At 39.4% G+C, this 12,803-nt stretch overlaps 1 protein-coding gene across 3 annotated transcripts in view; it reads left to right on the top strand.

Annotated features, from left to right (window-relative positions):
- Positions 1-12,803, top strand: part of LOC135701628 (uncharacterized) — a 326,533-nt gene that overhangs the window by 259,939 nt on the left and 53,791 nt on the right. For all 3 annotated transcript variants that reach the window (XM_065222475.1, XM_065222474.1, XM_065222476.1), the window contains 2 exons: positions 9,174-10,141; positions 10,556-10,667. In XM_065222475.1, coding sequence (XP_065078547.1) covers positions 9,544-10,141; positions 10,556-10,667 — 710 coding nt within the window. In that variant the 5' untranslated portion in view covers positions 9,174-9,543. The remainder of the gene's footprint in view (positions 1-9,173; positions 10,142-10,555; positions 10,668-12,803) is intronic.

Raw genomic sequence — 12,803 nt, 5'->3', positions numbered from 1 at the left:
CGCCCTTTTGAATGCTCACTGTCGAAATTTTCAATCGCTTGTCTCTCTTTTTCCCGTCGCTCCATTGGTCTTCCTTTCAAGCTTCGTCGAAACGGATGAGCGAAAGAGCGCTCGACTTTGATAGTTTTCTCTTTCAAGAAACACATCAACAGAGGTTTCATGACGTATATGACGGAAAATGAAATAACACATTTAAAGCATTTCTCACGTCAAAACACTTGAAGATTACACGTCATATTTTTAATTTATCTTCCATCCATATATTTATCTAAAAAAAATGATCGAAAACGGGGCATAACGCATTTTAAACAAATTGAAAGAGCGGTGATAGAGTGTTCGTGAAAGGGGATTGAAAGCTATAATGAGGTTCGTTTAACTAGAAAATCGACGTTAGTTACATTGAAAGCGACGAGCAAAGCAACGACGAGAAGTTCCACAACCAGCCTTTCCTTCTAAGCGTCCTGCTTTTTTATTTTCGTTTCTTGCTGATAGTCTAGCTAGGCGTTATAGAAATGAAGTGTCGAACACCATACGTGTATGAGAGAAACAAAACACGAGTTCATTTTAGAGCTTCGAAATTGTAGAGCCCTGGTCCCCATTATCTTCTTTCCGTTCTGATGATGATGCTTTGTGGCAACTCAATACTGGTTGTGGTCCTGTAAAAATTGTTTTGAAATGTTTGTTTTTGTATTTCCGAGAGCAACATTCTTATTATTTCAATAGTATTCTAATAACATAGCACTTTAATATTGAACTTCACATACCATTCTGACCAATGCTTTCTTAACACGAAAAACACAAAACGTATAACGGTTTGACAGCAGATGATGCGATAACCCTCTCATCTCCGCTTTTAACTTGGATTATTTAACAATTCTAGCTAGTTATGCAAACAAACTAACCAACCGACAGCATCCTCAATTCTTTCCGAGTTAAGGGCTACCCACATTAGATCCGGACCTGACGCGTTGCGGCAAAGTGACAGCTAAATCTATTATCTAACTGTCAAATTTACGTCAACGCAACGCAAACGGATCTAATGTGGGTGACCCGTAACTTCACTGTAAAACAAAAACCGATGTATCTGATCTGATCCCAAGTAACATTGCAAGTTTTATCGAGGTTTTAAAGCATGTTACAAGTCTAAATCATGGTCTTCAGAACCCTCATAAAACCAAAATTGTTAATTGGGACGCATGTGAAAACCGATCAGTCATATCGACGAATCATGCAGGGTTTACGTAACAATCAAGGTGTGATACCGACGAATCAATCAAGGTGTATGTGAGAGTAGCACACAAGGAAAACGTGTATCATTTAAATTTATCCAGGGGTCTGACTGGCGGCCATGTTTTTGATGCTATCATTTGCACTAGTCTTTCTGCTTATAATGTGAGTTTCCGTCCCTTTCCACCATGTATACGTCAGGTGGGTCGTATTTAAATAAGGCCCGTGATATTGCCTACTGTCATACGGTTGATATGGGGTTGCCAGCCTCCTCGTTTTATCAAAAGTCTTGTCCGTGTTTGCGAAAACTCAATATTTTTCATAATTATTTTAAACGTCATCCCTTTATTCAACTAATAGCAGAAACAGATTTAAAAAATAACACTAACTTTTGAATATGATTTAATAATCTCATATGGACATTGCTATCCAATGTTTCTAGCACAGACAAACAGACATAACTCTTAGAAAAAAATTCTTCAAAAAATATCGTCAAGCGTATTTTGCACACACACTAGCATCATAGAGGTAACTCTAAGACTAGTAGGTCCCGAAGAAACGTGCTCAACTTTTTGGCTCAGCTCTGGTACTCTCTTCGGTCCCAAGCTAATCGATTCACCCCTCGAAACACAGGAAAATCCACGAACCCCTCATTTTATCTGTCAAACTTTCATAGCGAATCAAAACAAACTTTGTGTAGTACTAGAATTTCGACTAGAATGGGGTACGTTAATCGTTTGTTTGGGACCAATAGGCTAGTCAAGTAGTGAGCCAATTTAAAATCGTTAGTTTCGTATTGATTGTTGCTGGCATCCTCTATGGTGCACATTGCCAAGTATTGATTTGCAACCGGAGCATAAAATGCAACTCGTTTATGCATTTTTTTTTTCACTAGTTGCTTTTCCCTCGTTCTGTCAACGCGTCAGCTGTGAAAACAGATGGAAGTCAGTGATGTCGGTTCTACGATCCGTAGATCAATATAATTGATTGAATTTTTGTAGAAAAATGGATCCCTAGGAGAAATTCTGGGATTTGTTTTGATTGTTTAGTGTGATCTTTCTTTTACTGGAAACAAGTTTTTACTCATGGTAATGCATGATCAATGAGTGCCCTTTTGTACCACCGCTTATCACTTTAATGTGTACATAGCAAACAATATCAATGTTATTTATAATATATTGAACACCAGTTACTAAAAGTGGATAGTACAGTCATTAAAATGATTTGTTCATAAATTATGTGTACACAGTACAGCGTAATATGACCAATGAACTGGGTTTTTCCCTGTGTTCGTCAGATTAGTATGTGGAACAACACTACACGATTTTGTCGGCCCCTCCACGCATCAGAATTTTATCATCCCTAATAAAAAATGTATGGTTAATTTGCTTAACGACGTGTTCGGGGTATCATCCAAACCATTTGTGGAATAGTTCAATCATTTGGGTTATCGTTCGTTTATGGTATTTTTTATTAGTAATTCTCATGCATCTTCAAGATGGGTGTTTAAGTTATACTTTTGTGCAATAAGACCGCCTAAAAAAGCACTTGGGTTTCGTAGAACATTAGAAAAGATTTTCTAAAAGGGAGCTGACAAAATCGGGTCATTACTCTATATGTCTCCAGCGAGATGCCTTGGTCCCCTTATCATTCTCAAGAACTGACATCTACTAAATTGACCTGAAAAAGATCTGGCATTACTGATAAGTTCGAAATGTAGTGGCTTGCTTAACGCTTCAGTGGCGCCACCATGACAGATGCGAGCACATTCCCAACTAAAGCCTTATTTGCGTAGAATGTGATTGTGAGTGATATGTCTGTTTGTCTGTGTTTCTAGTTTTCTAGCATATGTTACATACGTCCTTTTGAAAAGTTATGCTATGCTGCAGAGACTGTGAATCACTTAAATAACTAGCTGTGCTAGTTTTAAAAACGTTTCTACTTATATTGAAGTCAAAAAGTTCGGCATCATTCAACAAATTAAAACAACTTGTCTCAAGTGGATGGCTTTGCCCGAACACGGTGCGATGTTTAGCAGGCCAGAATAACGAACATTGCCGGGAGCGTCGCGCTGGAACGTAGAGATTTGTCTGTTGCAGAAGATCAGGGCAGTCAATCCGGTTCCTTTAATGCAAAAATTCGTTTAAGATATGTTCACCGTTGGCGCAGATATTCCAGCCTTATCAATCTACATCGATGTTCGTAGAAAGGCAACCTGAGCGGATCATTCCAAGGTAATCTCCGTAGGGAGAATCGAACGAAGCAACGTTGCACTCTTTCAATTCGGGCAATATGGGGTTCGTCGTTGAGGGGTCCAGTTTTGCACAGCATACTCAAGAACACTTCAAACAAGTGAACAATACAGACATCACGGAACTCAGATGCATTTCGGTGGATGAAACCAAGTACGGCAAAAGCTTTCGAAGTGATCGTTGCGATGTGTTCGTTGAAACTTAGCTTGCAGTTCATTATCATCCCCAAATCCTTAATAGATGTTACACGGTCCAATCTTATGCCATTAACTGCACAGTCAAATGCACCAACGTCCGCGATCTGCTGAAATTTATAACTTAACGATGAAGTGCTCATCTCCATTCCGTTTGAGACACACCAACTTGGTGGATCAATTCATCTTCGCTACTGTTGCTTACGAAGGCCCAGTCAAGCAGTCTACCGTTGATATCACGAACGTCACAAATCTGCTGCAAACCACTTGCAATCACGTTTTCGGTGAATATCAGCTCCTGCACGGAGGACGCGTTCGTCGGTAGGCAGATTTTATTCGCCAACAATCATCACAGAACCACCGCAGGCATGAGCTGCTGCACACAATCGGAATACGCAAAGGTCAATTTTGAGCAAGGCATGAATCGGCTTACGTCAGAGGACGACTTGAGTGTGAAACAATCGATGGAACTGTTTCTGCACATCGAAGGTATGTTTGCATCTCTTTTGTTAGTGGTAAAGGGGGGAGATACGCCTCATCATCCCTCTTCAACTGGGGAGTTTGGTAAAGGAAATGATCAACCCGATTTGTGCCTTACTCAAAATTGACCTTTGCTCGCTTTCTACTCTACATATACATTTTTCACATTACCGTACTCTAAAGGAACTATCAATTCTATACTTTTATATCCTCATGTATCGTATAAAATGACCTCTTTAAGTCTGATATCAGACGTTAAGCATCTTCAACTATATAAATCGAACTTTACGATTAGCAGACCTGTGCTTTCTTCACGACTCTCTCCATGCTTCGGAATATGAAAAGGATAAAAACTTACCGTTCCGATTCAAATTTCGGACGATTCAAATTTCGGACACTTTCATTTTTAATTAAATATTACATCCAGTTAGAAACAAAGTAATAATGTTAGATGATCGTGGAGGGCACTAGTCAACAAAATTTAAAATTTACAAGACATGTGGATCATATTCGACCGAGATAATCAACTTTTAAAAGTGTCCGAAATTCGAGTTTAAGTGTCCGAAATTTGAATCGGCACGGTATAAGAATGGTACGATAATTTGATTTCGTATGCTTTTTCTGCTGAACGGGAATTGGAGAGAATCGAGGCAAGTGTGTGCGTGGTTCTACAATGTTATAAATAAAAAGCTTGCTGGTATATTGCATCGTCTGCATGGTCAACTTGTATCATTCTCTGTGGTAATCGCTGCGGAGAATGATAGGAAATGCAACTAACATTGTATGTAATAAATTGCAGTGGTTTTCGTGTATCGGAACTTACTCTAAAAGATCTTAAAACTTCCATGGACGTTCTTGAAGTTCTCGGAACTAGCCTGGATGAATTTTTCAGAGCTTCTTGAAGGTTCCCGCAATGTTTCACCTGTTAATGGATCGAACATAAGATTTTCAAAATTTACCATAAGATCTCATAACTTCATTAAAGGTCCCGCAAATTACCTGGTGTTCATGGGACTCCCAACTTCTTTGAAGTTTCCTTGACTTTGTTCTTAGAACACCTGTATAGTTCCTGCAATGTTTTTGGAGTTAATTGAACGGATCCAAAATTGTGACATTTTGCCCTTCCCTCAAGTTTTTAAAATGTTACGGATTTTCGTGGAAATACCCTGAAGTTATCAGAACTTACCCGAAGTACTTTGAACTTTCATAAAGATCTTTAAACCTACCAGAAGTTTTCTGAGGTTAATAGAACTTTCCTGAAGATCTATGTTCTTCATTTAAGTTCACGAACTTTTTCATAACTTTAAGGAACTGCACTGAAGATTTTTGAACTTACCCTTAAAGATCTTTGAACTTCCTCAAAGTTCTGGACTGTCCAGAGTTTTTGGAAAGTTCTCTAAATATTTCGGATATTATCTTCAGCTCTTGGATCATCACAGATGATTTCGAAATTGATCTAAAGATCTATTAACTTCCCTGCTGATTTATTGAGTTCCTTGAAGTTGTCAGAACTTCTATACAGTTCCTGTAATTTTCCTGAAATTAGTGGAAATTGTCCGGACGCATTAAAAACGCTGCCTTTATTATTGGAATTGTGAAACCAAGGTTTTATGATCAGGATTCTACATTTTCGAAACAAAGAAAAGAAAATTAACCCTCCGCATAATCGGTTCATTTCGAGCAATATAATGTTCGTGTAAGTCATCGTGTTTCTTATTATCGAGTCACGATGAACATTCCTCTTTTCAAACATGACTGGACTATCACTTGTTTTGTTCGTCAAGTGCTTCAGTTCATTTCATTTGAAGCAAAGACTTATTTCAATTGACTCAATGAATGACTCGAAAACTGCTTCCTTCGTTTTTTCCACTTTCACTTCAATTCGAGTCTCATTCGACTTTTCACGACCTGACGACGCAGGCATCATAATATAGTGTCCGGATAGTATCCGCACAATATCGATTGCCGATAGGGATGGCATTCGGATTATATGTAGTAATAATATATTATTTTATATTAAACGAAAATTAAATTAACGAGACCATTCTGGTGTCCAAGATGGCAGTCATCGGGGTCAGGGAAAGCCTCAAATACCCAACAATACGGGTATTTTTGGAACGGGGACGACGCGAAGGTGCCGAAAATCGATATTCGACGTTATTTTGGAATCCAAAATGGCGGCCATCGGGTTTCAGAAAAAGTGTCAAATACCCTACAATAGGGTATTTTCGGAACGGGGATGCCGCGTAGATGCTGAAAAACGATATTCGACGCCATTTTGGAACTCAAGATAGTGGCCATTGGTTTTATGAAGTGTCAAATACCCTAAGATATGATTATTTTCGGAACGGGAACAACGCGTAGATGCCAAAAATCGATATCCGACGCTATTTTGGAATCCAATATGGCGGCCATTAGTATTCAGAAAATGTCAACTAACCTACAATATGGGTATTTTCGGAACAGGGATGCCGACAATCGATATTCGACGCCATTTTGGAATCCAAGATGGTGGTCATCAAGTTTCATAAAACGTGTCAAATACCCTAAGATACCCGGGTATTTTCGGAACGGAGACAACGCGTGGCTGCCGAAAATCGATATCCGATGCTATGTTGGACTCCAATATGGCGGCCATAGAGCTTCAGAAAAAGTGTCAAATACCCTACAATATGGTTATTTTCGGAGCAGGGACAACGCTTAGATGCCAAAAATCGATATCAGATATCACTTTGGAATCCATTATGGCGGCCATCAGGGTTCAGAAAGTGTCAAATACACTACAATAGGGATATTTTCATAATGGGGACAACGTGTGAATGCCGAAAATCGACATACGATGCCATTTTGGAATCCAATATGGCAGCCATCGGGTTTCACAAGAAGTGTCAAATATATTCAATGCCATTTGTAGGCTATTTGACACTTCTTCTGAAATCGGAAGCCACCATCTTGAATTTCCAAAAAACCCACATTGATCGATATTTGACAGTATTTCACAGTTTTTCTGTACCAAAGCCGCCATCTTGGATTTAAAGACGGCGTGACACGGAAGCCGCCACCGCTTGGATTACAAAATGGCGTCCACACTTAAAATTTTTCGCCGAGATACCAACAGCCGAGCAGTTCTGCAATTTGTTTTCCTGAGATTCAGAAAAACAAGTGCCGAGACTCAGCTAACAAATAACTTTTTGCTGAAATATCAGCTAACAAACAGATATTTTGCAGAGATATCAGCAAAAGTAAATGCCGATGTAATCGGCTGTTAGATTTTACCGAGCTAGATTAAGTGTGTACACACTTAAATTTTTTCGTCGAGATTCCAACAGCCGAGTAATTCTGCAATTTATTTTGCTGAGATTCAGTCAAACAATTGCTGAGTCTAAGCTAACAAATAACATTTTGCTGAGATATCAGCTAACAAACAGATATTTTGCAGAGATATCAGCAAAAGTGAATGCCGAAGTAATCGGCTGTTGGAGATTTTACCGAGCTAGATTAAGTGTGTCGGATATCGATTTCCGGTTTCTAGATGTTACCCTGATTCTTTAAAAAAACCATTTGTATTTGATAGAATTTACAACTTTTTCTCAAACCGGAAGCCGCCATCATGGATTTCAAAATGGCGTCGGATATTGATTTACAATCTCCAGACGTCACCTCGATTCCAAAAGTATCCATATTGATGAGACGACATTAGCATTTCCCATTTTTTCTGAAATAGGAAGCCGCCATATTGGATTTAAAAATGGCGTCGGCTATCGTTTTCCGGCCTCTAGACGCCATCCCGATTCCAAAAATACCTATATGGATGGGTATTTAACAGTATTTCCCACTTAATCTGAAATCGGAAGTCGCCATCATGGATTTCGAAATGGCGTCGCATATCAATTTTCGATCTGTAGACTTCATACCGATTGCAAAAACACCAATATTGATGTGTATTTGATTGTATTTCCACTTTTTCGTAAATCGGAAGCCGCCATCTTCGATTTCAAAATGGCGTCGGATATCAATTTTCGATCTCTAAACGTCACCCCGAATAAAAAATACCCATATTGATGGGTAAACAAACCACCCGACAATGATAAATTTGACATCCACGTGCACAGATCTATGCGCATACGCTTAAATAAACCGAGTGAACAATCAACAAAAGTCATAAAAACTGCACGAATTTGGATCGAACAGTTCATTTGACAATGAAAGAAGAAATGAAGACTAGTTCAAGCTAAAACAAACAGCATAAAAACTGGTGTGGTTCTGTTGATGTTGACGGGGATCTGGTCGAAGAGAAGACAGAATGACTTTCAATTGAAAGTGATGATTGACAGCTTCATCGTCGCTTGACGATTTTCGATTGAAAGTGACTTTGTGGGGCCCTGGTTATGATCACATGTTTTACTAGTAAATTACTAAAAGAGGTTGCAACGTATGCATTTGACACATAAAACCTGTCAATTTTGCTTTCAAAGAGTCACAATCAGCGATTGTATGATCGCTGAGTAAGTGAGTGAAAATTTATTAAATCACTGATTACGACTCTCAGGAAGCGAAATTAACAGGTTTAATGCATCAAACACATACCTTGCAACACCTTCTTGTATCTTACTAATAAAAATATGATAATAACATCTGATAATTACATAATACGGAAAAACATTTTTCTATCTGAAATGAGTGTTCCAACCTTACCGAGAACACAATTTAAATGTGAATTGCACCATATTGGCTCGCACATATCTTAATTTAGTCCAACGAACTGATAACGGTTTCTACCATCTCGGGTCAGCATAAACCCCAAATCCAACCCATAATCCAACATTGCCATACCGTCATCCATTAGCAGCACCAAAGGAAGAAACCCATTTGCCCTGCTGCACTCACCAATGCTTCCCGCAATCTCGTGTAACCTGCCCACAGATTACACTTTTATATTAAATAATTGATGAATGTAACCTCCCTACCGTTCTATCTAATCCTAACCTCTTTCATCCGTTCTGCTTCATCTACATTTCAGATACCGGTGAAAAAAAAAAAACAGGAGGAATGAAAATAATTGCCCTGGCACTCAGATTGCAGACCTAGGCCAAAACCCGAACCGTTATTAAATGCATAAATTTTATCCTGACTATTGAAGCTGAACGCTGTGGCAGAAATAGCACATAGAAGTTCACCTACATAGATGCTCCGATTGGTGGTAACAACATTGAAAGCTCTATGCAGTTCAGTGAATCAGAAAGCAGCAAACCCCCACCACCACCAACAGCAACAACAACAACAACAACCGTAACCTAACGAAAAGTGATCCCCTGTGAGTTTGAAAGGTGCAGAGTGAACGGGAATCGAGGAATCGAGGGCTTGGAGGTGGCAGACCCTTGCGGTTTCCCATGTTTGCAATCCGAATCAAATCAATACCGGCGATGTGTTCCAGAATCAGCAGTAGCAGCAGTGGTAGCGGCAGTAGTTATGTTCTGATAGTTGGTGCTCTGTTTTTAATAATTGTAGAAATAAATCAAACAGATTGCAATTTTATACTGCCCAAAGTGGGTAGTGCTGCTGGTGCTGGTGCTCCGGAAGGGTTGCTGAAGAATATCGATGTTAGCATTAGCACCAGTGGTACCAGTAGTAGTAGTAGTATTAGTAGTAGCAGTAGTAGTGAAAGGACTGGTCCCGTTTATGACGAGTCGACCAACAGCTACTCGACGACTTCGGGAGGTCCTGCAGGAAGTACCAGCAGTCCCAGTTCCACCAGTAGCAGTAGCAACACCTCTTACCCTTCTTCTACATCTTCTGCATCGTCCAACCAAAATGCCAGCACACTGAATGGCTTCGAAGGACAGATCCCGCTGGAACGATTGCCATCCAATACTTTGCTCAAGTATACTGCCTACAAGGACGTTTCGATTCTACATTTCCGTATACCGACCGACACCCGTACCGCCTTCTTTAGTTTTAAGGCATACGAGGAATCTAAAAGTGCCTTTCGTAAGTATTCTTCTTCTGTTGAAATATTGATAAAATCAAATTCCATAAACTTTTGCTTTGATTAGAAAAAAAACATACCGCCTTTTCCTTGAAACCACCCGAACAAGAGACAGAGTCAGAGTCGATTTATAGCCAAGATTAAACCTGTCAGCATAAATCGTTCCCCTTTAGTGCTTACCATTTCACGCACAGTTCCCATTGCCGTACCAATCGAGATGAAATTTAAATTTTCTCCTCCCTCCTTCCACACAAATCAATAGATATCTCACTCCAAACAGTCTCTCACACATACACAGACACACCACCACCCATCCAGTGCTTTTTGCTGTTTTCCTCCGATTGCCCCGCAACAATAAAGTGGTCAATTTCTCTTTGTCTTCTTATATATGCTTCTCCTTCTTCTTCCCAAAACAGAACGTGTGTGTCAACCGAACGACATTACGTTACACCTGAAAGCTGGCAGCTATCCAGTGATTAGTCCGGAAAATATAACCTTCCCGAAGCATTTCCTCAATGCAGATGAAAGGTAAGTGGAACTGATTTTATTCCTTTTCAAACGAAGCGAGGAGTCTGCAATACGATTGGGGCAAACGATATTGTTGGCTTCCGAATTCAGCAACAACAACAAAAAATATCCGGTCGACTTGGGACTTCGTAGAACAAAAACGCGGAAAAGTGTGTCACCACGTTTTAATTTATCAAAGTGTCGTTAAAACGTGACGGAAAAATTGAACGGCTTATGATCGGGCAATAAAATTCGGCTGGGTGCGTTTTACGACTGCTGGACCAGGGATGAATCCGAGGCACGAAGGGAAAATTATTTCGAAAAATAAAAGCCAATATTTTAAATTCAAATCGGTCCTGATAGTTCGCATCTTGATGTAATCCTAAGATTTAAGAAGGTATACTCGTAAGCTTTGTTACTAACGTTCCAGCAATGTCTGTGTCATCAGCGAAGCAAATTAATTCACTGGATTTATAGAAAATCATATCCCTCATTGTATAGCCCGCACGCTTCCCTACACCTTCTACTGCAATGTTGAAGAAGAGACTAGAAAGACCATCGCCTTGTCGAAGTCCTTTGCATGTTTAAGACCTGGCGAAGACAAATCGCAGTCACTTTCAGACTGCTTTGGTGGATTTCCAATTGATAAACAAAACAATGCGTGACTCAATCGTAGCCAACTTAGCTATGGTTTTTAGTTTAGGTAGACTACGTCTTAGAGCATCCGCACCAATGTGTTGCTATTCGGGCTGCTAGTTTGACAACTTTAGCCATTTCTATTTTAGTTAGCAACTTGTATACGCACCGGTCGTTGCTATCACGATTGTGAATTAACATTTTCGGCTTTCGCACCGATAGTTGCTAAACTTATCGTCGAACTTCGAACTGAAATTGATCACAGAGTTTCGTGATTGTTTTTTCGACAATATTGATATACCTAACCACGAAGACTGAAGATTAAAGGTTAAGATCCAACTACAGACCCAGGTACTCAAGAAACGGTCCTCCGGAAGATCCGAATAGCCCAGTGATTTTTTTTAATCACTTGTTGTGATGCTACATGAATGAATTTGAATCTGGGACCAGCATGCGCACACTGGTGGTCACTAAACTGTCCTCTGGGAGATCCAGAACATCAAAAAAAGTGGTCAATTCGTAAAAATGATCGAAATGCTCATCTTATAAAAGTTGCGCACCAAAATGTATAAAGGCATTTTCGGATGCCCATCTGGATTGCTAGATTACATATTTTAGCTTGAGAATGTATCAAGCTCGGTTGGTCGAATTTAATACGGTAGATCTTTTAACATCAGAAAAATTTAAACCTTTAAGAAGTTCTGATTGATAGAAATGTGTGGAAGTTAAAAGATCTTTAAGAGTAAGTTTCGACCGCTCCAGCGAAGATCAAGAGCTTCAGGGCAGTTCCACTATATTCAGGAAAATTTAAGCTTAAATACCTATGAGTAAGTTACGTGAACTTCGGGTAAGTTCTGAAAATGTTAGGGCAGTTCTATGAATATCAGGAAAACTGTGAGAACATGAGGGACGTCCCTAAAACTTTAGGCTCGTTTCGAGAACTTTATGGCAGATCCATTTATTTCAGTAAAACAGAGGAAACCATCAAGAAGTTCAGAAAATTTAAGGATAATAAAAAAATTCAGGGAATGAACTTAAAAACATGAAGAAAGCTACACAGAAGATCCATGTTTAAAGGGAAATTCTTCTAGTTCCATTATTTTCTGAACAATTCCAGGAACATCACCAGGGAAACATAAGGGAAGCTCCGTAAACTTCAGGAAACAATAGAGATCTTCAGGAGGGTCTGAGGAATGAAAAGAAGTACTGAGAATTTCAGGAACCTTGATAAATAGGCAAACTGCGGGAACAAAAGGAAAGTTCCGCAAAATTTCTGGAAATTTTTGTGAACTTCAGGCAAACTTCAGGATTTTTAAAGTGGTCCCAAAAGCTTCAGGAAACTGCAGGAACTTTTAAGACAATTTGAGAAATTCAGGGATATCCAGAGAACTTTAGGGAAGTCCAAATAATTTCAGAGATGTGGTGACATTTTAAAGAACTTCCAAGTACCTCAAAGAAGTTAAACTAAAGAGCTTTAGGGAATTTCAGAGATATTTACGGTGAGGAACATTGGGAATGCAC

Source organism: Ochlerotatus camptorhynchus, unplaced genomic scaffold (genome assembly GCF_037179485.1).
Source record: "Ochlerotatus camptorhynchus isolate MF236.1 unplaced genomic scaffold, CSIRO-AGI_Acam_v1.1 ptg000170l, whole genome shotgun sequence".
NCBI lineage: Eukaryota > Metazoa > Arthropoda > Insecta > Diptera > Culicidae > Ochlerotatus > Ochlerotatus camptorhynchus.
The sequence above is the reverse complement of the archived record's forward strand: the minus strand, read 5'-3'. Positions and strand labels throughout refer to the sequence as shown.